The sequence below is a fragment of the Tubulanus polymorphus genome, chromosome 7 (genome assembly GCF_964204645.1).
Source record: "Tubulanus polymorphus chromosome 7, tnTubPoly1.2, whole genome shotgun sequence".
NCBI classification, from domain to species: Eukaryota; Metazoa; Nemertea; class Palaeonemertea; order Tubulaniformes; family Tubulanidae; genus Tubulanus; species Tubulanus polymorphus.
The window spans coordinates 20,769,470-20,789,963 of NC_134031.1; the positions used below are offsets into that span (position 1 = coordinate 20,769,470).

General features: G+C 39.4%; 3 protein-coding genes and 1 long non-coding RNA gene across 4 annotated transcripts; 1 reads left to right on the forward strand and 3 right to left on the reverse strand.

Moving 5' to 3' along the window:
* Window positions 1–479: 479 nt before the first annotated feature.
* On the forward strand, window positions 480–1,974 carry LOC141908818 (putative methyltransferase DDB_G0268948). Its single transcript, XM_074799032.1, has 6 exons — window positions 480–601; window positions 791–954; window positions 1,063–1,282; window positions 1,369–1,475; window positions 1,614–1,742; window positions 1,851–1,974. The coding sequence occupies exons 1-6, from the start codon at window positions 491–493 to the stop codon at window positions 1,942–1,944; spliced, it is 825 nt and encodes a 274-aa protein (XP_074655133.1). The 5' UTR covers window positions 480–490; the 3' UTR covers window positions 1,945–1,974.
* Window positions 1,960–4,374, reverse strand: LOC141908817 (putative methyltransferase DDB_G0268948). The gene is made up of 5 exons (XM_074799031.1): window positions 4,203–4,374; window positions 3,652–3,815; window positions 2,584–2,803; window positions 2,403–2,506; window positions 1,960–2,293 (listed from the first exon to the last, which is right to left on the reverse strand). Exons 1-5 carry the CDS (start codon window positions 4,314–4,316, stop codon window positions 2,071–2,073), a joined length of 825 nt encoding a protein of 274 aa, XP_074655132.1. The 5' UTR covers window positions 4,317–4,374; the 3' UTR covers window positions 1,960–2,070.
* Window positions 4,375–4,844: 470 nt separating this feature from the next.
* Window positions 4,845–7,249, reverse strand: LOC141908885 (putative methyltransferase DDB_G0268948). The gene is made up of 6 exons (XM_074799148.1): window positions 7,068–7,249; window positions 6,414–6,577; window positions 6,088–6,307; window positions 5,792–5,898; window positions 5,355–5,483; window positions 4,845–5,119 (listed from the first exon to the last, which is right to left on the reverse strand). Exons 1-6 carry the CDS (start codon window positions 7,245–7,247, stop codon window positions 5,026–5,028), a joined length of 894 nt encoding a protein of 297 aa, XP_074655249.1. The 5' UTR covers window positions 7,248–7,249; the 3' UTR covers window positions 4,845–5,025.
* A 1,927-nt stretch (window positions 7,250–9,176) lies between these two features.
* Window positions 9,177–18,907, reverse strand: LOC141909112 (uncharacterized). The gene is made up of 4 exons (XR_012619677.1): window positions 18,835–18,907; window positions 16,283–16,411; window positions 10,480–10,594; window positions 9,177–9,804 (listed from the first exon to the last, which is right to left on the reverse strand). It is a non-coding gene; the product is annotated as an uncharacterized LOC141909112 (long non-coding RNA).
* Window positions 18,908–20,494: the final 1,587 nt, after the last annotated feature.

Sequence of the window (20,494 nt, forward strand, 5' to 3'; positions counted from 1 at the left end):
CGCCAATTTCATGAATCACTTCTTATATCAGATTAGCAAGGAATTTTCACATTAGTTCCGGGTGCTAGCAATTATTGCTTTCTCAGAAACTAGTTAAATTAGATAAATCATTCTTGAAAAAAGGCAAGGTCAAAGAGTTGCTGTTACCATAATTAGTATTTAGGCTTTATACGTTCGCGTGACGTGGGATTTTTGCGAGTGGATATATAAGGAGGGTCCCTGAAATCTAGATAGACACCGGAAGACGAGACGGACAGCGAGAAAACATCCCCTATTAACTGGAGAAGATTCTTCCGACTATCATTTCTATCACTGGTACACAAATCGATTGAATGAATATGATTGTCAATATATTATTTGTATATGATTATCATTTCCTAATACATGTAACGGAATGGGCCTTATTCTATCAACTATTTGATTATTTTTTGTCCGATACGCCCATCTATTTCAGTGAACCATTTTACGCTGTGACCATTGCAACTAGATAATGGAATACAGAAGGTTTGAAAATAAGGACCACGTAGCTAGATACGTGAAGGCACGATTCACGTACCCGCAGGATCTAAAAGAAGCCATTTTGGAGTTCCTCACAGAATCGGTAAGTTAATTGTCGTAGAGCGATTAAAACTTGAAAAATGAGAAACGATTTATTTCACTTTATCTTAGTGCTTTTGAACTTAATTCTTGCTGTCGTGCATTCATACATTGTGTGAAGCAAATGACCGTGCTATAAGCCAACATGTATCTATGTTAATTCGATAGTTTGATTATTGTTTTGATAATGTAGAATCTTAGTCCACCTTACGGCCAGTTGGTTGATGTCGGTTGTGGGTCTGGACAAAGCACGCCGCTTTTCGCTGATCAGTTCAAAACACTGATTGGCGTTGATTACAGTGAGGCTCAAATTGCCGAAGCGCAAAAACGAAACGAACTTCAAAATGTAACCTACCTGTAAGTAGATAATATTCTATCAATTGCAAAAAAACATTTATTTGTTAAATAGAAAACTTCAGGATTCAGGACTGATATAGACCTTATCGTTCCCGAATTATTTTGCAGTGTTCAGGACGCTTATTCCTTGCCGATAGAAGACTCGTCTACGGATTTAGTAACATGTGCTGCTTCCATTCATTGGTTCGATCTTCCACGGTTTTACGAAGAAGTCAGAAGGATCCTAAAGCCAGGAGGTGTGCTAGCCGCCTGGTCGTATAGATACCCGGATGTAGAGTATGAAGGTCATCCCGAAGCTTCGGAACGTGCAAGCGATGTTTACAAACGTGTAAGGAGACGGCTTCGTCAACAATTTCCGACTAAACCATTCTATAGAATATTTCATACTCCTATGGCCACTTTCTTTGTTTTCAGGTGTTCACAAAGGAATTGGTTGAAGGGGGCTGGAGGGCACGGGTAGCTACCACTTGTGATCGGCTATATGTTGACATGCCGGCGTGTTTTCCGGGATCAGAAAAAAGGTACAGCGGTTGAGTTCATACCTCATAGATATCTGTATAATCTTTGAATCATCGAATGTGACACTGAGTGCTTGTAATGACTCTTGAAAGATTTAAAACGATATGTATTTTGAAGTTATGTAAGTAATATCTTCCTAGGTTTTCATGCAGTTTAAATTCGAAGCGAACACTGGAAGAACATATGTTGTTATTCAGTACTTTTTCAAGCTACCAGAAACTCCACGAAGCTCACCCGAATTGGGACTATCTTGGCGAATTAAAACAGAGGTATGATACAGCCGATAAATATACATATGTACCTTAGATTATAGTATCCTAATTTGAACCGTACATCAACGTACCTTAGATTATGCCTATTTCAATGTCTTCTTTTAGATTTTTAGATGCATTGGGAAATCCCGATACAGGTGGAAGTACTCGCCTCACTATGAGATATCCAATATTCATGTTCATGTCTCGGAAATCATAGACTGTGATTAATCCTTTAAGATTGTTGGCAATAAATCAGTAGGATAATAACATCAGTAGCACGTTTAATTTTTAGTTTCATTTTATATGTATATGCGGTTTGCCAATTACTGAAATTCCCCTAATTTCAGATTTTCCTGCTCAATAAACCATGAATCGGGAATCGTATCAAGAGCTTCGTGTCCCCGGCTGTTTCCGGAAAATTTAAAGCCTCGAGAAGAAGTTCTTTGGTCTCTGCAGAGATGTCCCTGTCGGGATATTTTGCCTTCAATATATCGTACGATGATAGGGTACTCGTGTAGAAAACAAGCTCGTTCACGGACCAAATCATTTCAACCGCTGTCTCAAATCTAAAAGAAATAATATCTAAAAATCAAATAAACTACTTATAAGTCTTTACATTCAGATGAAGTTGTGGTGTATGAAATAGCTCCATATACATCTGTACATATCACAAACCTTTTTTCATTTTGGAAACATGGTGGCGTTCCGGCCATGCAGTTGTCATTTTTTGGTGGAGGTCCGATATGCCCGTCTATCTCACTGAACCAGTCATCAATCAACTTAAGCAAAATGGGACAATAGGAATGAAACACATTCACCATTGTGAATTACAGTAATGTTACTAAGAATGTCTTACTTTCTTACAGACATCAGTAATCGCGTTAGTATTATCTGGAGTCTGGTCGTAGTGTACAGTAAAGTATCGGTAATTCCATACAGCCAGGAGTCCTCCAGGTTTTAATATCCTGCGAACCTCCGCGTAGAATTTCTGTAAATCAAACCAGTGCAATGCTACTGAAACTATAACAAGGTCTGTAGATTCATCTTTCATCGGTAGCGACGTCGAATCACCAATTCTAAAAGATAAAGTGACACGCGTGAATGCCTATATATCACCGTTCAGTCATGTGCTTTTTACACGATGACTTTGTTTTGATAAACATGATCCAAGTAGTTTCTACATCCCCACTTTTAGGATTAGGCTCTGTTTTCATCTCTAAGCCCCACGTTGGTGACTTTTCGATCCGATTGGTTCGTCAGCACAACTATTTGTAAGGAGGTCCATAGGAATTCTAATACTTTATTACGGATCAAACTTACTATGATATTTACATCTAAATAGACTAAACGGGTAACGGGTAATTCATAGATCACGGCTGACCAAATTGCAAGGCCGTTACAAACATTACTCGCAGCCGACTCGGAGAGGACTACAGAACCGAACCCTACAACGTTCTGGTGCACTCCTGGACCGAGTCGGAGGAGTCTCGGGGTTGTAAAGCTACCGACTCGGCGTTAGTGTATATTATTGTTCTTCATTACATTTAAGTAGATGGGGTTATAACATTCTGTGACGAAGTAGGCTATAAGACTTGTAAACTCAAAAGGGAAACATGGTGCACTTAACAGGGCGTGTACACATGGTGCACTTAACAGGGCGCGTACACATGGTGCACTTAACAGGGCGTTTACACATGGTGCACTTAACAGGGCGTGTACACGTGGTGCACTTAACAGGGCGCGTACACATGGTGCACTTAACAGGGCGTTTACACATGGTGCACTTAACAGGGCGTTTACACATGGTGTAGTGCGTACTCAGGTCGCGCCCTTTTTAATCCTCTACGTACGGAACTTCTTTAAATATATAATCCAAAAAATATATATTTAAAACTTCCCGTGAAGGAAATGTTATCTGAATCACCTATACTCTATATTCTCGTGTATGTTTCGTCTTGTCGCTTCTTCTATCTGCGCCTGGCTACAATCTACGCCTATCAGAGTTTGGAAATGATCAGCGAATAGCGGTGTACTCTGTCCGGACCCGCAGCCGACATCAATCAACTGACCAAACGGTGGACGATATCTCTAAATGCATGATACAAACAATATTTCAAGTATTTGTAAGTTTAGTTCTGGAATGAGCTGAAGGACCAACAACTGGGGATTCTAACGATTCCCCTTCAAAGCTGTTTCGCTCTTTTATCACTAAATTTTCTTTCTCACTGAGAACTACGTAATACATGAAATAAACGTTTTTTGCGCCATAAAATAGCTCGAAATGCTTGAAAAATGTGTTTCAAAATTTGGCTAAAGCATCCCGCAAATCTCTCCTGCCGATCGACTGGAACTTCCTCCAGCGCTAGTGTTCCGGTTATTGCCGATTTCAACCTACACGCTGAAATACCGCTGGCGAAGCCGATGTCGTTGCATGGTAGAATCATTCGTACATGGATGGCCTTGAAAAACACTCACCGAATCCTTTTTGAGATAATCTAAAATGATGTCTCTGAGATCGTGTGGATATGAAAATCGACTTTTCACGTATCTTGAAACTAATTCTTTGTCGTCAAACCTGCGGGTCGTCATTTTGCATCATAGACAGTGTGTGGCGCTGTGACGACGAGATCACCCTGCGACTCCTTGTATATATATGTATATACAGAAAACCTCGCGCGCGTCACATACTGAACTCCCTACTTGTCAACAGGTGTTCTTGTTAAAAATAATATGTCGGTCATTCACACACTATTACAATGCTTGCGAGTGATTCTATTTCGCCAAATCATTTTAACAGGTTTCGTCATTTTTTCATCAAATCGTCAAGCTGCATTGACGAAATTGACAAAATCGTTTGGGTTTTTCTAAGGCACTACAGACCTCCGGGGGCCTGTTAGAAAATACACGATTCACATGTATGTTCGGGCGCGGGCGTCAGCGGGCGTAGGACAGTGTGAATTTCTATATAGGCAGCTTCAATTGAACGCTTTAATTTGGAAATTTCATCGCCGAGTATATTTGTAAACCTCGCTGAAATTCACACATAATGGAATGCAGTATGGAAGAAATATATATTATCATTATATCATATTATTACAATATTATTATTGTATTTTATTATTACGTGAATTGCAAGAATGTTTTCCTACGCTGCGCAGTCGTCGAGTTAGAGCTTTTCCACGTTCTTAATATCATTGACTTAATAGAAGCATAAATTGATACAATTTTTTATGTTCGTTTCAAAGTTATTTAATCGATCACGTGACCAACTGAAAATTCGTACAAAAATGAATACTAGCTAAGATTTTCTAGACATGAACATGAATATAGGATTTTTTATGATGAGCTGCGTCTCTCCGGCAGAATTCGGATTTCCTAATGCGTCCAATAATCTGAAAAAAAATTGGATGAGAAATTTTGATGGATTTACGAGTTGATAGGAGTACCCATTTAAACAATGAAGCAATTCCAATTTGGTGGCAAGAAAATAGTTAAGCATTTGACAGTGTTAATGCAGATCGCTTTTAGAATATTCCTCAACCTCTGCAATATGTGTATAGGCCTATTTGAATTTTACACGATCGCGTGATCCTTCTTTTCGTCCATACTCCTCTCAACAATACGCACCTTTGTTTCAATTCATTCATGTAGTCCCAATCTGGATGGGCTTCTTTGATCTTCTGGAAACCCGAATGGGTACTGACTAGCAGCAGATATTCGTCCAACGTTCGCCTCAAATCTAATCTAGTTAGAAATCTATCAAGAAAAGAAAAGGAGGATAAGAAAAGGATTTTCGTTTCACAAGCAGAGAATGATGTCAATCGAAGCGGAGCTGAGGAGAAATATAACCCACTATAATAAAAGACGATTGTTTGATGACAAAAATGATTCAGTTTTTAGAAGATTTTGCGACATGATCGGTCTTTAAACCTATATTTCATCATTCAAAAGTTATAACGATCTCTTTGTCCGTTGTCGATATGGTCGAAATACAAATGAAGTTTATATTTTCTACTCGCCCAGAATGAACGATGATAAGATGAAACGGTGTCAATCTCACGTACCTTTTCTCGGATCCGGTGAAACACACCGGCAAGTCGGCATAATGCCGATCACAAACAGTTGCTATCTGTGGCCTCCAACCATTTTCAATCCATTCCTTAGCGTACACCTGAAACAAAAAATCATGAAGTGTCACATATATTGGCAAAAGATATTTCAGAAATGACTCAAAATTCCCCAGCGCCAGGTTTTATAGACTGGTATTATCTTTAACCTAGGGGTTAACTCAATTGAAAATGAATCGAGTTAGTCCTTGATCAAAGTTTAAACCAGCCTATAAAACCGGACCCAGTATTACTTGTTTGATAACTTCACTCGCTCGTTCAGAGGCTTCAGGATGACCTTCATACTCGATATCCGGGTATTTATACCCCCAGATGGCGACGACACCACCCGGTTTTAAGATTCTTCGAACTTCTTCGTAGAATTTCGGTAAATCGAACCAATGAGCCGCCATGGCACTAGTAACCAAATCAGTGGACGAATCTTTTACTGGTAACGAATAGGCATCTTTTACTCTGTAAATGCGAAATTCAACTTTGACTGAAACTGATATAGAAAATCTACAAATCCGAACATTTCTGTTTTTTTCTCAATTAGCTTCTGATAAATCATTTCACTTACTGATAAGTTATGTTTTGGTGTTGGTTGCGTTTTTTTGCCTCATCGATTTGGGCTGGACTTGGATCAACACCAATCAGAGTTTGAAACTGATCTACGAAAAGAGGGGTGCTCTGTCCAGATCCACAACCGACGTCAACCAGCTGGCCAAACGGTGGACTCATTTTCTATTCCAAAATACCAAACAGATTGTTTAGATATCTTGGGTTATCAGTTTTACTGTTGAATATATAGGTCGGAATATATAGGGTGAGGCTTCTATTATACATCTTGATCATTTAAATTTGATATGTTCATAGACTCCTGAATCTGAATATAATTTCAAAAGGCGCCACTCTACGAGCTGAAACTGATGGATCCTGCTAGGAACCTCTAGTATGGCTTCATTCAGATATAATTATTGAACGGAACATTTTTCCCGCGCGAGTAGAAACATTGACTAGCAAGTGGCGCCACTCAGTAGGCTAGACTGGGGCGTACTCGTTTATGACCTCCGAAGTCTCCGTCCGAAAACTCCAGTTTGCTGCACACAAATTCCGAATCACACCACCTCGACGGAAAGGACGTTTCGGACCCTCAAAATGGTCAGGTGACCAGCAATAGATTACGATTGGCGGCAAACGGATTCTCCGATCAGATAGAAGTGATAAAACTCACCGATCCGGCTAGGAATTCTAATACGGCTTCTTTGAGCTCCTGTGGGTACGAGAAACGAGCCTTCGCGTATCTAGCTACGTGGTCCTTATCCTCAAACCTTCGGTATTCCATATCGTTGCTATAATAACGGTTAAGCTGCGAAGTGTGTAGCACCGTGGCGAACCTGGCTATTCTTATCATGGAAGTCATGTGCCTTTGTGGTGACATTTTACTTCCGTATTTTCCAAGCAGTCCCGTTACCAGGATGAGCGGTAAATTCAAAATGCGAATTGGGCTGGTTATTGTAGGGGCCAAAGCTACGTGACAAATTCAATAGAATTTCACCTAATTTAGGCCAACGGCTATTTCATTTTACTAAGATCTGTAGAGAGTGAAGGAATTTTACAATATTTTGTCGATAGGTCTCCAATGCCTGCTACCCAGAATATATGCGATATTATCCGGATGGAGGACTTCCTGCTGTTGTCCTTGTGTTACAAGAATCCAATAAGAACAAAGTAGTTGAATTAAACAAATAAAATATATTCTATATATTTCTTTAACTTTACATAACTTATACGTATACATGTGTACTCCGATTTGACACTTGCATTATGGAGAAGGATATACAAATTGAGTCTGAATTCAGTCGTTGTCGGCTCCGGTAACCAACCCTCAACCGACATAAACCCAGGTCGGAATCGTTCATTCGTCGATTGATATTGAGAAGAGTCCATCCACTCAATGGGCGACTGTGGTTTATGTTGACCGGTGGTGCGTACCTACTCAACCGAAGCCTATAGTCGTCGCGTGATGGCTATCTCGTCTATTTTTATAGTTCAAGAGCCCGTTCCATAATCGCGGTCTTAAATCTTGACTCTGGTCTTAAGTTCGCAGATTGGCTATAGAACTAAGTTGGTCTTAGACCGGTCTTAAGTCCCAGCCCTGCCTATGAAATCGGTCCCTGAATACTAATGATAAGTTGATGAAATTTATATTTTATGTATACAGCCAACTGGGAATTGCAGTTCATGCAATAATAATACTCGCTACGATTTTCTAGACATGAAAATGAATATAGGATTTTTGATGATGAGCCGCGTCTCTCCGGCAGATGTCAGACTTCCTTATGCGTGCAATACTGAAAATTACGATTACATCATTACTTTTAGATAAACATGTCTCCTTTAAACGATTAACATATAAAAAAGAAATGGTTTTAAAGGCAAACTCTATTAGAAATTAACCGTTTTCTCTTCTGGTTATAACATTTGATACATAGATTTCCGCTTAATATAAGTCGGTATCCAGTGGGTAATCTTAATATAATATATCACGCTACAATCTTCAAGAAATTCTTCCGCTGCCTTAATCCCCCTAATACAACATTTTCCGCATGGGTGACACCCTGCAGGTCACTCAGATCGAGGTGAATTGCTTCCAAGCTCCGTTAGCTTGCAAACGTGGGTTGTAAGATTGGCCCCAGCAGATTTCCCATTGCGGTACTGCATCATATTGAATGGCATTTAAAACAGATATTTTCTCACCAACAGTCGAGTTAACCGAGTCTGGAAAATGCTCATTCCTAAAAATGGTTTAAAGTGGCTCAAAATTCTCATTATGTCATTGAAAGTTTGATGGACGTAATGTAGAATGTTTACTCATAGAATAAAAGGCGACTCGACGTACTCACTATAACCAACCATACGACAAATATATACACCTCTCTAGTGACATGACATAGGTTTTGTAATCATTTCTGTAAACGGATGTCGATTAAGTTATTCTTGCTGTACATCGAACACACACACACATAATGCATCTCTATAACTTCAATTAAAACAAGTGGGATTTATAGGATCGAGGGGCCGATTAACTGTCGCATTATTAACTACCTATCTGCAAAATGTCAACCATGTGACAATAACATATTCATTTTCGCTAGCGTTTGAATTCATCTAATTTTCTACGTACATCTGTTACTGTTCGATATGAAATAATTTGGTCGCCGTTTCGCAATATCGAGTTTAGAAGTAAAAACATCGATGGTGATTTGAGCGGGTAATAATTCATTCAACTTCCGCCCCTCCCCCTAACCCCCCCCCCCCCCTCCCCGTAATTAGTGCTACCGGTAAAGCCCAACGCGCAGAGAAACACGTAAACAGGAGACAGAGACATGTTTCCGAGCGTTTACCCGTGTGTTGTGCGAAACATGGTTTCTGGAAGGGTGTTTCTGCGTTTCTCCGCGTCGTGCCGTTCGTTGGGCTTTACTATGAATTCATAGTATACATCCCTGACAAAAGAAATGTGTCAACATAAAATCTGTTGTTGGCTACTTTTGGTAAAAATGCCGTCATTTATATCAGCAGATGTGTGTACACAGAAATATACATCAAATCCCTAACGACGTTCAATTTCCCGGTATATAAGAAATCTATTCTGCGGGTCGTTGCTCCATACATCATCGCGCTTAACCATTCTCGATACGAGCTAAATGTGATTATAGCGCCGCATTTTGAGGCGGTCTTGTTTTCGCAGCTTTGCCGCCAAATCGCACGCACCAGCTCCCGTCCTAATGAAATAAATCAGTCGTTCTTTACGTGCGTGACCTTGACGTCGTTCCGCTGTGACCTTGTCGGCGTTCTAAGCTGTCAAGCACTGATGTCCATACACAGTTCTTGGATTTCGAAAGGCACAAGAATTGCGTTTGGACAATCACCACCAACAACCTTTTATTTCAAACACGGCTCCGTAACGCCTGAAAACAGACAGAGAGAGAATGCTATCAATATTTCACTATCGAGTTCCAGAGAAAATCGATAGTATTGCGCTGAAATAGAATCCGCATTTTTGTAGAAATCCGGAGACGTTTGTTGATATTCGCGTACAACCTTCAACCGTTCAGGCGGTAGTTCGACTGAATAGGGTTAAAGTTTTAACGCGCGACGATTTATGCAAAACCAACCCGACTAGAACCAAACACATGTTACCAGTAAATATATTATTGGATGTGATGACTATTCATCATAAAAACCGCTTTGAAAATATGTTACCTGCATATGCATACGTAGATATATATACTTCTCTATAAGGCTATATTTCAAACATTAATATCCATTAGTATTATAATGATTAACTCAACAGTTATCGTAAATAGAACTCTTCATTTTAATAATGTAAAAGGTTGTACAGTATAGACTCTATGAAATACATATTATCCAACTCCCCCAAGGTGAACGCGTTTTACTGCCCAAAACGTCCGACCTGAGCGGACGCAGTCTGCAGGGCCCAATTGCACAATCGTGGCTTAAGTCCAAAACGAGATCTTAAACCATGACTGCTAAAGTTGATCTCAGACAGGGGTCTAGACTATGCAACTGGTCCCTGTACGATAGTATCGAAATACAGACGAGTTTTCAGAAGATTAACTTACATTTCGAAACCTGAATTCAAGCCACCGACCGACGTTAACCATGTAGTATCAAGTGCAGTATATAGACCGTATCTATCCGCACGTTTCGCGTCGTCCTTGGAGTCGCCGAGAATATCTAAAAATAAAAAGACGCAGTAATCACCTTTGATGTCCCGGTAGGCAGCAGGAACTGGATTAGGCGACAGTTTTTTCGAATACACGCGCCGCGAGCCGAGAGAACAAGGAGAAGGAAAGAGGTAGACTCTCTGGGACGTTATAAGGCTACACTGATGGAGGCAGCTGAACCACAACTACACTATCCATTAAGGGCTAACAGCTTGCTGGTAACATATGCGACTGCACATATGCAGCTAGTAAAAAGACCACGTCACATTACTTTTTTGTTTTCAAAATTATACCCATAAAGAGCCTGAAGTCATTTCTTAACACACAGGTGCGTAACTGTTCGAAGAGTACGAACTGGTGAGAACACTACGCGCTCGTTGATTGGCTGTCGAGTTTCAAATCAACACGACAACCTGCGTCTCGCAGGCTATAATAACATGCGAATAAAAACGAGTTGCGCGGTGCGACATCAATTTCAGAACTAATTAATTAAAATGATCAAGTTAATGGTCGGGTGCCATACGGCGACCGCGAAACCGAACCGGTTTAACACCGATGTAAGTAGCCCTGGATTCATACAAAATGTGCATTTTAACATATATGAAACGACTTAAAAATTTATGAAAAATACGGGAAGCTCATCTTGAATTACTGAGTTACAATATGGTGTATTCTAATATAAACATTCCCGCGTTTAAATCGCACAGACACGGCTGTATAAATCCAACTGAAAATGAACGTCAATAAATCCAGATGTCATCAAACAGCCAAAAAGCAACGTACATCGATTTCCAGATTCGCAGCGGCGCAGCGGCGAATCGCACCCGACCAACTATTTAACCCAACGAATACGACGCAGAAACACTGTTTCCTAAAGCGTTTCTCCCGTTTCGGGTGCGTTTCCGAGAAACTAGAAACATGGTTTCGGGAACAATGTTTCTGACAATCCGTGCTTCACTGTTTCCCTGCGTCGCGTGACGTTCGGCTTCAAGAAGACGGGGACGATTTGCCGGACGCCCAATGGTGAAATCTAGGCTCATAATGAAGAACGGTCCTGGTGTGTGTGTAGTGTGTGTAGTGTGTGTACTGTGTAGTGTGTACCGCTCGCATAATTTATCCGTTCGAGAAATTCAACGTTTCATAGATAATGTCTTTTTAAAAACATTTCACTCGTCGATCTCTTTTGTCGCGATCTCTTTTTCGTTTTGATATATGAAAAAAACGCTGTTAAAAGACACGGCATCATAAATCAAATGCTCTCATGACTGCACTTGAAAAAAAGCCACCGAGTTCACATTGTCCTTCCCGCCATGGTGTATGTGGGCCACATGTCGAGGTGTGTTACTATCCGAACTAATATAAAAAAACGGGCTTTTAAAAAACTAGTTTCGAAATTTGAATGAAAAAAAAAATGAACCATGATTGTGAATTAACATCAGAGCGAGGAACGGCGTAATTCTCAAATCTGCATAGAAAACGTTGGTCTAATAATTACTGGAGAATATTTCAGAAATTCATTTAAGAAAGTTAAGTTGCCGAACGCGAATATATGGAAGAAATGATAATAGATCGTTTTCAACGAATTAACGCAGAGAGGAAATAAATCTATATATGAACACGATACCGAAACGCGGAAGTCGCGAACAATCTCGCGTCATCTCGTCTGCGAGATACGTCCCCGAGATGTCGCGTATACGCCGGGCTAACAATCCAGAGACTCGAGATGTGGAGAACCATCATCCATCACCAGAAGCTATACAAGCCAAAGCGAATTTAGTATCTTATATTAGGACAGGCTGCCAGACAGTTGTATGATCGATGGTCGCGTAATCACCCCGGACTCGAGAGATGCAGCCTTGAATTGCATACGTCATCAAACATTTTACGACGAATATACTCTATATACAAATGTTCCCCAAGACAGAAGCGCGAAGACGTATGAAGTTCCTAACCTCCCAAGAGAGAAGCGAGCAGTAGCCGGGTCGTCTTTTGGGTTAGAAAATACTGCGCACTAATGACATCAGTGACTGGAAGCCGGAGCTCTATGCATGCCGCATGCATGTTAAATACTAAGTAGTCTATATCAAAGCGCCGCTTATGTTCTGAATTTCACTTGGGAAATAAAATTTGTTCATTTCGAAATATAGCAATTCAAACTATGAAAGTGGTTGCACTACCGATTCGATGAAAAGTTGCGGGTCAAGTCACAGATTATCTCGATTAGCAGTATCGACAATATGTTATATACCTCTCGAGGAGAATTATCTAAAATATCGGGCGGGATGATATCCGCATTGAGACGAAATTCTCTGAGAATTGAATAACCGCTTTTATGGATATCAACGAATGCTTAGTCATCATTAGGCTGCTTCGAAATTTCCATTTCAAAGTGAGAGATACGCAGGACCTACAATGAACGTCATCATTATACTGTATATATCGTTACAGTCGCTGTTGACAATGTGAACGGACAAAGGGTCAAAGATCACCGATGATATTATGATTCGCCGAGAGCTTTGTCGGTCAATTCTTACTTCGTTTTCTAAATCGTTCGACATGAATTTTCACTTAAGACAATCTCGCCTACGCTTCAGCCAGTAAAAACTCCGTGAAGATGAAACTCGCGCGTATACAATATTGAAATTGATAAGACACGGACTGCTTGCAGTTTAGGCATATACAGTGAAACCTCGTTTTAACGACTGCGAGTATAAAGATTCATCGGTTATATATATTACGAGCCTTTGATTTCGCCCCATAAAGTAATTCTTATAATGTCATTCCCGATAATAATAACGAACTATCGGTTGTAACGAACAGATTTTTCGGTCCCTGAAGTTCATTGTAACGAGGTTCCGCTGTATTGGGAATCATTTCTACAGAGTTGATTCACAATCTACTGAATCAATGCGTGTAGATGTTCTCATTTTACTGCAATTAATCCCAGCTGAAATATCTTATGATTTTAGAATAGCTAGAAATCGCGAATACTGACTTAAAACTCGCTATTCCCGCGCAACTGAAATAGCGGCTCCTAACACATTGCACCAGATTCAGAATTTGATTGCACACGTTTGTTTTAATAACTGAATGAACAAATACTTCTTCAACGACTATCATGTTCGTACTATAAACTCAAAACGCTATTCAGTTGTCACTATTCGGAGTTTCAATATTCACATATAACTAGATATTTGCTCTGAAACTTTTACAATTCGCGCACAGAACTCTATTCACGCTCGATGATTTCCGATGCCTTTATATACATTTGAATGACTCTTTTGATGATTCACTTCATCTAAGAAGAGAATGGTCTACATTAATTCGTTTATAATACCATCGAATAAAATATCATCACTTGTTTTAGAAAAAAAGATTGGCAAACCAATTGTTTGATGTCTCACAACGGATATGACGTCACTCGCCGATGTATCCACTAAATAGTACATAGAACAGCAACATGTTAATTCATCCCTTGGTAGTTTTTAATCCGTGATAATTAGCGTAGCTAGCTTATTTTGATCGTTTGCACGCAGTTTCGCTATCGGCCGTCGACTCCCTGTTTGGCCATGCATCAGAACCATTAAGATCCGCAACGACAACGATAAATCATAGCTGAAATCGGATGTAACCGAGTCCTGTAAATTTCACATGCATCCTGGGGATTTATAGTCGACTACGCTACGAATGTACTCGCCGAGTATAATGTTCGTTTTCGCTATATTCCAATCAATTTATATACCCCTATTTTGCAGTGTTGAGTAGCGGTGGCCGTGAAAAAATTGCGAAGATGTGGAAACGGTGATTAAACGCATGGCGTCGTATTGAAACAGAAGAATCACTGGGTGTAAGCGTAACATCAGTCGCGATACGAGACACACATTATTCTACACCTCTCTCCCTCTCTGTGATAATCTTTTTTACGATATAAAGATATCGGAAAAATAGTTATGAGATACAGATTAACTGAGGACGAACCAAATTGGCTCCTGTGCTTTGAACAGCGAACTGTTTAATTCAAGTTGTTGATGACAGTCGCCGAGTAGTAAAACTACTCAGTACGTACACTCATGGACTCTAGAGTCCATGGTACACTATAACATTGATAAGCGTCTGTTGCGGAAAAGCATTGCCATAAAACTATTCTATCCGTATCTTCATTGATATCTGAGATGAAAAGAATAACGTTGTTTTGAACCCTACATTCGCTTTCATTTTATCGAAATAATGTCATTCGCTCTTTCAACCGGCGATAAGTCTATATTATGAAAATAGACAATTGATTCAAGGAAAACCGTGCCCACAGAAATCGAGATTCCAAGATGTTTTCTTTTTTTAATTTTTGCACGAACTTTTTGCTGATATATAGATTTTACGATTTTGTTTTCGAACTATGACTGTTGAACTATTTTTGGGAGGTATTTTGAGCTATCAAAGTGTTACTGCCTGGCGTTGGTATATTTTTTAAGAGGTAGGTTGAAAAAGAAAACGCTTCGAAGTTTTTTGAAACAGTTGCGGAACGTAAGTTTACTCGAATTATTCAGCAGCTAGTTTTGATCTCATGAAAATGAGACATATCCTGCGAAATACGTCTGAATGAAAAAAGAAAAATATCACGGGTTCATTTTTCACAAAAAAGAGTTATCACTACTAATAAGACACTATATCCGTGTTGTGATGATACTGATATTTCTATTCTTCAGTATTACTGAAGATGACTATTTGAAAATAGTCGAAACGTTGAATTAACTAGTAGCTCCAGGGAACATTTTTGGACTTGTTTTCGTTATTATTGTGGCATTCTCTTTAGATTATCAAAAAGAGCAATATTTTCCAAAGCTTCTAAAGGTTACATTCTGGGAAAAAAACATGACCGACATAAACAAGGCTAATTTTTCTAAAGTGTAAGTTATGGGAGGCATTGGTTACAATACGACAAGGGATACAGAAGGTAATTTTCAATCTATGACGTCGTTATACCGCTACTCGAATGACGTCATATACGTGATATAGGTCAATTAGAAAACCTCGCACCACACGGAGAAGTCGATGCTCATTCTCTGCGCACACTCTGAGAAATCATTGTCAATATACACCGCTAACACGCGAAACTGAACTTAAATGCAATTTGCATTTATAATTTACCGCACTGAAAATATCCTTTTCGTGGAATTTGCAGATTCGCTACAACCGACGTAATACTGATTATTCTATCAAGACGACCTTCGCATGCCGGGTGGATTTGAGTTCGGTATACAACAGCTATTAGATAGCTTTTCTCTTTAGATCATGCCAAAAAAATCATATCGGGTACTCCCGATTAGATTGATGGAATATGTACGTACGGCTAGCGTTACGTACAATGTCTTACAACACCTTCAAAATAAACCTGACAGGGTCTGGTCCAAACTATATTCCAGTATTCCGGAATATATTCGGAATAATTTGACCATATTCTAGAAGTACCTGATATGAAAGATGCAGAATGCCTCAGATACCAGAAAAAAGAGCCTTTTTTAGAATTTCATGGGGAGAACCCGAGCCTCTTTATCAAGCTCGTTCGGGGCTTATTATTGTGCCGTCAGACCATTGAGCAATATAGTAAAATTCACCCGCTCGATCGGCACATTGGAAACCGCTAAAATGATCGCTATTGAATCACGATCTATCTCATTTAGAAAAAGAGACATGTACTCACCACGCCACTATTAAATGACGACTCGCCTTGAATGCAGGCGGCGCTGCCACGACCGCAGCCGCAACGTTTTTAGTACACGTGTTTCTTTATATGACTCTTTACAATGTCTCCCGAGTGTCATCTGTCTCTCTGTAAAAGATAAAGATGATCGATTCGGTTAATATTAGACTTTTCTATCGACTTATAAATGATAATCCTCGTACACGACGAGTCCTCCTCAATACACGCTGCGCATAATCCACGATGCGGCAATTTCATCTGACAATCTACACGTACGTTTAGCCAACGTGCTATATATAGCGAGTCTATGCACCTCAATGGAGGGGTTGATACCCTTACTGACTAAACTATTCGGCCGAATTAACCTCAGGACTAAAGCTGGTCTAAGAATCGACTGCACGTCATATTATATCGGTTACAAACGAGACATTCATCCACGCTATTTCTGGGCAATGGTAGTATTACCGTGTGGTATTTTACTTTATGCGATAGAAGCTTATCACGAGGTTAGAAATATAATTCCTTTCGCCAGATTAGGTATATCGGGGATGCTGGAGACAATATTCACCATACCTTTACTTGGTTATTACCTTATGGAGTCGGCGTACTAGACGCTAAATGCCTATGTAGGCTATATATGAACCTAGAGTCGAATTCATGCCTAAATTAACGCGCTATTACTTCAAATATATAGAATAATCACCCCAATGATAATATCCATATTCAAATGATAATTACCTATTAAGACTTGTATAGAGCAATGCTGTCCTACTAGGTCGTAAAATGACTAGCGATTTTAACGTCTCTGAAGGTCTAACTATGAATACTCGTCAGTGTGGCTTCTTTATAAAGTGTACCTTTTCCATATCGATAATGTCCTATAGATTTGAAGCTATTCACGTTGTTTACCGTAGCGGAAACGACTATAGATCATTATTTGAATAAGATACGATAGTGGTTGATAGATGCATAGTAGCGCCCGAAACTTATCTGGGCTTCTTCATTGTTCGCAGGGTCGAAGAAATGTCAGAAAAAAATCGGGTCAACGCATAAAAGGAAATGAACAGAAGACTGTCTATGCGCGGGAGGCACGATGATACGCCAAGGGCAGGGGTCCCGGATGTACTTCTATTGACGTTAGAACGAGTGACCCCGATAAAAAAAACGACCCGGCATTGTATTTTATACCCGGAGGCCCAACATCAAAATCAAGATATTTGGAAAAAAAGATAGATATAATATATAAGCTATTGCTAACAAAAGGAAATACAAGAATGATGCAATTCCATGGTCGAAACCGGCCATCGAAATCAGAATATTTTCCATCCATATTTCAAACGATAGCTCAATACAATCTATATCCCTGTGGTATATCATAAACGGGATGAGCCATATTGCGCTGTATGGAATATTAATAAGCAAAGAAACAGAGTTACCTGCAAGGCTTCCTGTCTCGTGGATGTGAAAAGATGATCCACGCCGTGTGGCCATACGAGACCCACAGTATAGAGATATACCGCGATACAAGACCTATTCTACTCACCTGAGACGACGTGTCGTCCTAGAAACATTTAATTTCCTCGCTTCCTGTCCTCCATGTGTCTTCAACCTAATTCACGTCTATTGAAACTCGATGACCGGGAAGAGCACAATTTGATAAGTGACCACCTCAAAAGAATCTTGCTCAGGGTGTGTGTGGGTCAAAGTATTCATACTATATCTAACGTTTACACTCTGAGTGAGTTCTGAACCATCATTGAATGATAATAGCGAGAGAGGGAGTCATATGCACTAGTAATGCATCGATGAAAATAATGAGCGACGATTTTCGTTGATTAAGGTCACTCTGTCTATTTTAACCATACGCGACATGATACGAATTCCGAGATCGAAAAATTAGCTGCCGTTTATTTAATATCGTAACATATAAAAACACCGAATAGCTTTAACTCACGTAATCTCTATAGCTCAACCGATAACTGATCGACGCTTGAAATAGATACTTCTTGAAAGTCAATAAGGTGGATTATTTAGAACTAATTCTCTGATTTTCTATACTTTACACCGTGCTGTCTGTATATCTTAGCACCAGACGTTCTGGGGGTATTTTGGTAGGCTTCGATGAAGATTAATCAACTTCTTCAGCTGGTGTCGATATATCAGCATTCGAATAATGAACTTTTTCAATAATTGGTCGTAATAGATAAAGATGGGGAAATATTCAAATAAATAAAAATACATTAAGCATAATTTCTATGCAGCCCGCCAAGTCTAAATATAGACATTAGAAAAAAACATAATCCAAACCCATTTCACATACAGCACACTTAGAAAACTTACAAAATTGATTTCAACTCTTATCTGTGAGATAAGATATAAAAAGCCATACCTGTCTACGTGCTACACGTATATACTTGAAGTAATAGCCTACGTTGTATTTACCTCTGCCCAAATTAGGTGATATAATACTAACAAGACACAATATGATAGATCTAGCTTCAAGAATACCAACGAATTGGGCTATTAACTATCCCTCCAGTGTACATCCTTACCTAAAAATCAGCGCCATCTTTGACGCGACGGTAGTGATGTGACTCGACGACGACTCGACGATGCTGCCTGTCGAGTCTCGCGCGCGGAATTACCGCTTGCCAACGGCAGGGAGTTCCACGCACTATGACAATCCGTCTAATTCACGGTACAGTAAATCAAACATTTAGGCGGTAAAAATGAAAGTCCATTTAATAATATACGCGTTCTGTGTCTCCGTGTGTATCGATCTGGCACTCGTTGCTATTTTGCAGCATAAAATGACACTGCGCACGAGAGTAATTTATTGCTTTTCATAGACATTTAAATTAGGTCCGGGCTTTATTCACGATCCCAGCAGAGCTAACGCGCACAGCTGACGCGTATTCACTTCCATAATACAGAGCTAGCATAGTAAAACATAAAACAAGCCTGCAATGTATTCTCATATGAATATTTTTTTCTAAATAAATTCCACGGATGGGAACTGTTACGTTGGATTGTGGTTTCCATTGTTGCAAACGGCAACATTTTATCGTCAATATTGTAACAGCCGCCATGTTCAGATTAGACATTTGCTATATTAGAATAACGACAACTAATTTCGAGGGGTGCTGATTAGTTTTATGACAGGTAGACGAAAAAAATACGAAATTGAAAAAAAAAATCCACCAACATATAATGACGAAGCCCGGCTATATCAATCAACTTAGAAACATCTCAAAAATATCACCTAGTTTTTCGAAACAAATATCATGTTTTCGTAGTATCGGATTTCAAAAAGAAATCAATTAAAATTTGAAAATCGCGCATTGATTTCGCGCAACTGAAATGAATAGATATCTAGTTACGAGGCGCAGATCGATTAATACGAACCATGGAATATCGCACATGCGAAATAAAGGGTTAATATTTTCATGACTATAAAGCCTAGCCTACACGAATTAAACACGAAACAGAAACATCTGGTTTGTCGTTTCTTGTGACTGTCTACGTAAGATACAGTAAACAGAAACATTATTTCGACTGCGGCGTGTTATGTCAGATTAGCTAAACAAGAAACAAGAAAAACTAACCAATCAATTTGGCAACGAGCGCATCACATGACTGATCAAAATTCACCGCCATTTTGAACCGTGTGAGAAAATACGAGTAAAATTTAGGGTGAAGTAAACATCGAAAAGTATTTAAACACAGATATATTTCTTGTTTCCATGGGTTTTTTTTTCTTTATCGTGTTTGCTAATTTCGAAAGGAATAACTTGAATGTCTCATCCACTATAAAATAGATAGTTTAGGTGATGAAGATATCGGGCGATTTTTTATACATTTTTCAGCTGAATTTATGACCTCATTGAAACAATAACGTTAAAACTATCTAATTTTATTATATCGCAGTAATATTTAGAAAAAACATTGATTCTCGGAATCAGCATATTATCAGGTTGATAGTTTTTATGATAACAAAGATAAATTGCGACAAATCCGGGTAAATGAAAACAATCCGTATATTTAGTAGGCAAACAATATGTTTGCCTTTTGCACCTCATAACGTTCATTGGCATGATTGCGACATATAATTCAACTATAGGTGAATAAGAAGTGGAACTCACTGAAGCCACACGTGGCTAAGTCTGGCGGGCGATATCACCAGAAATAAAAAATGCGTAATGTTAAAGCGAA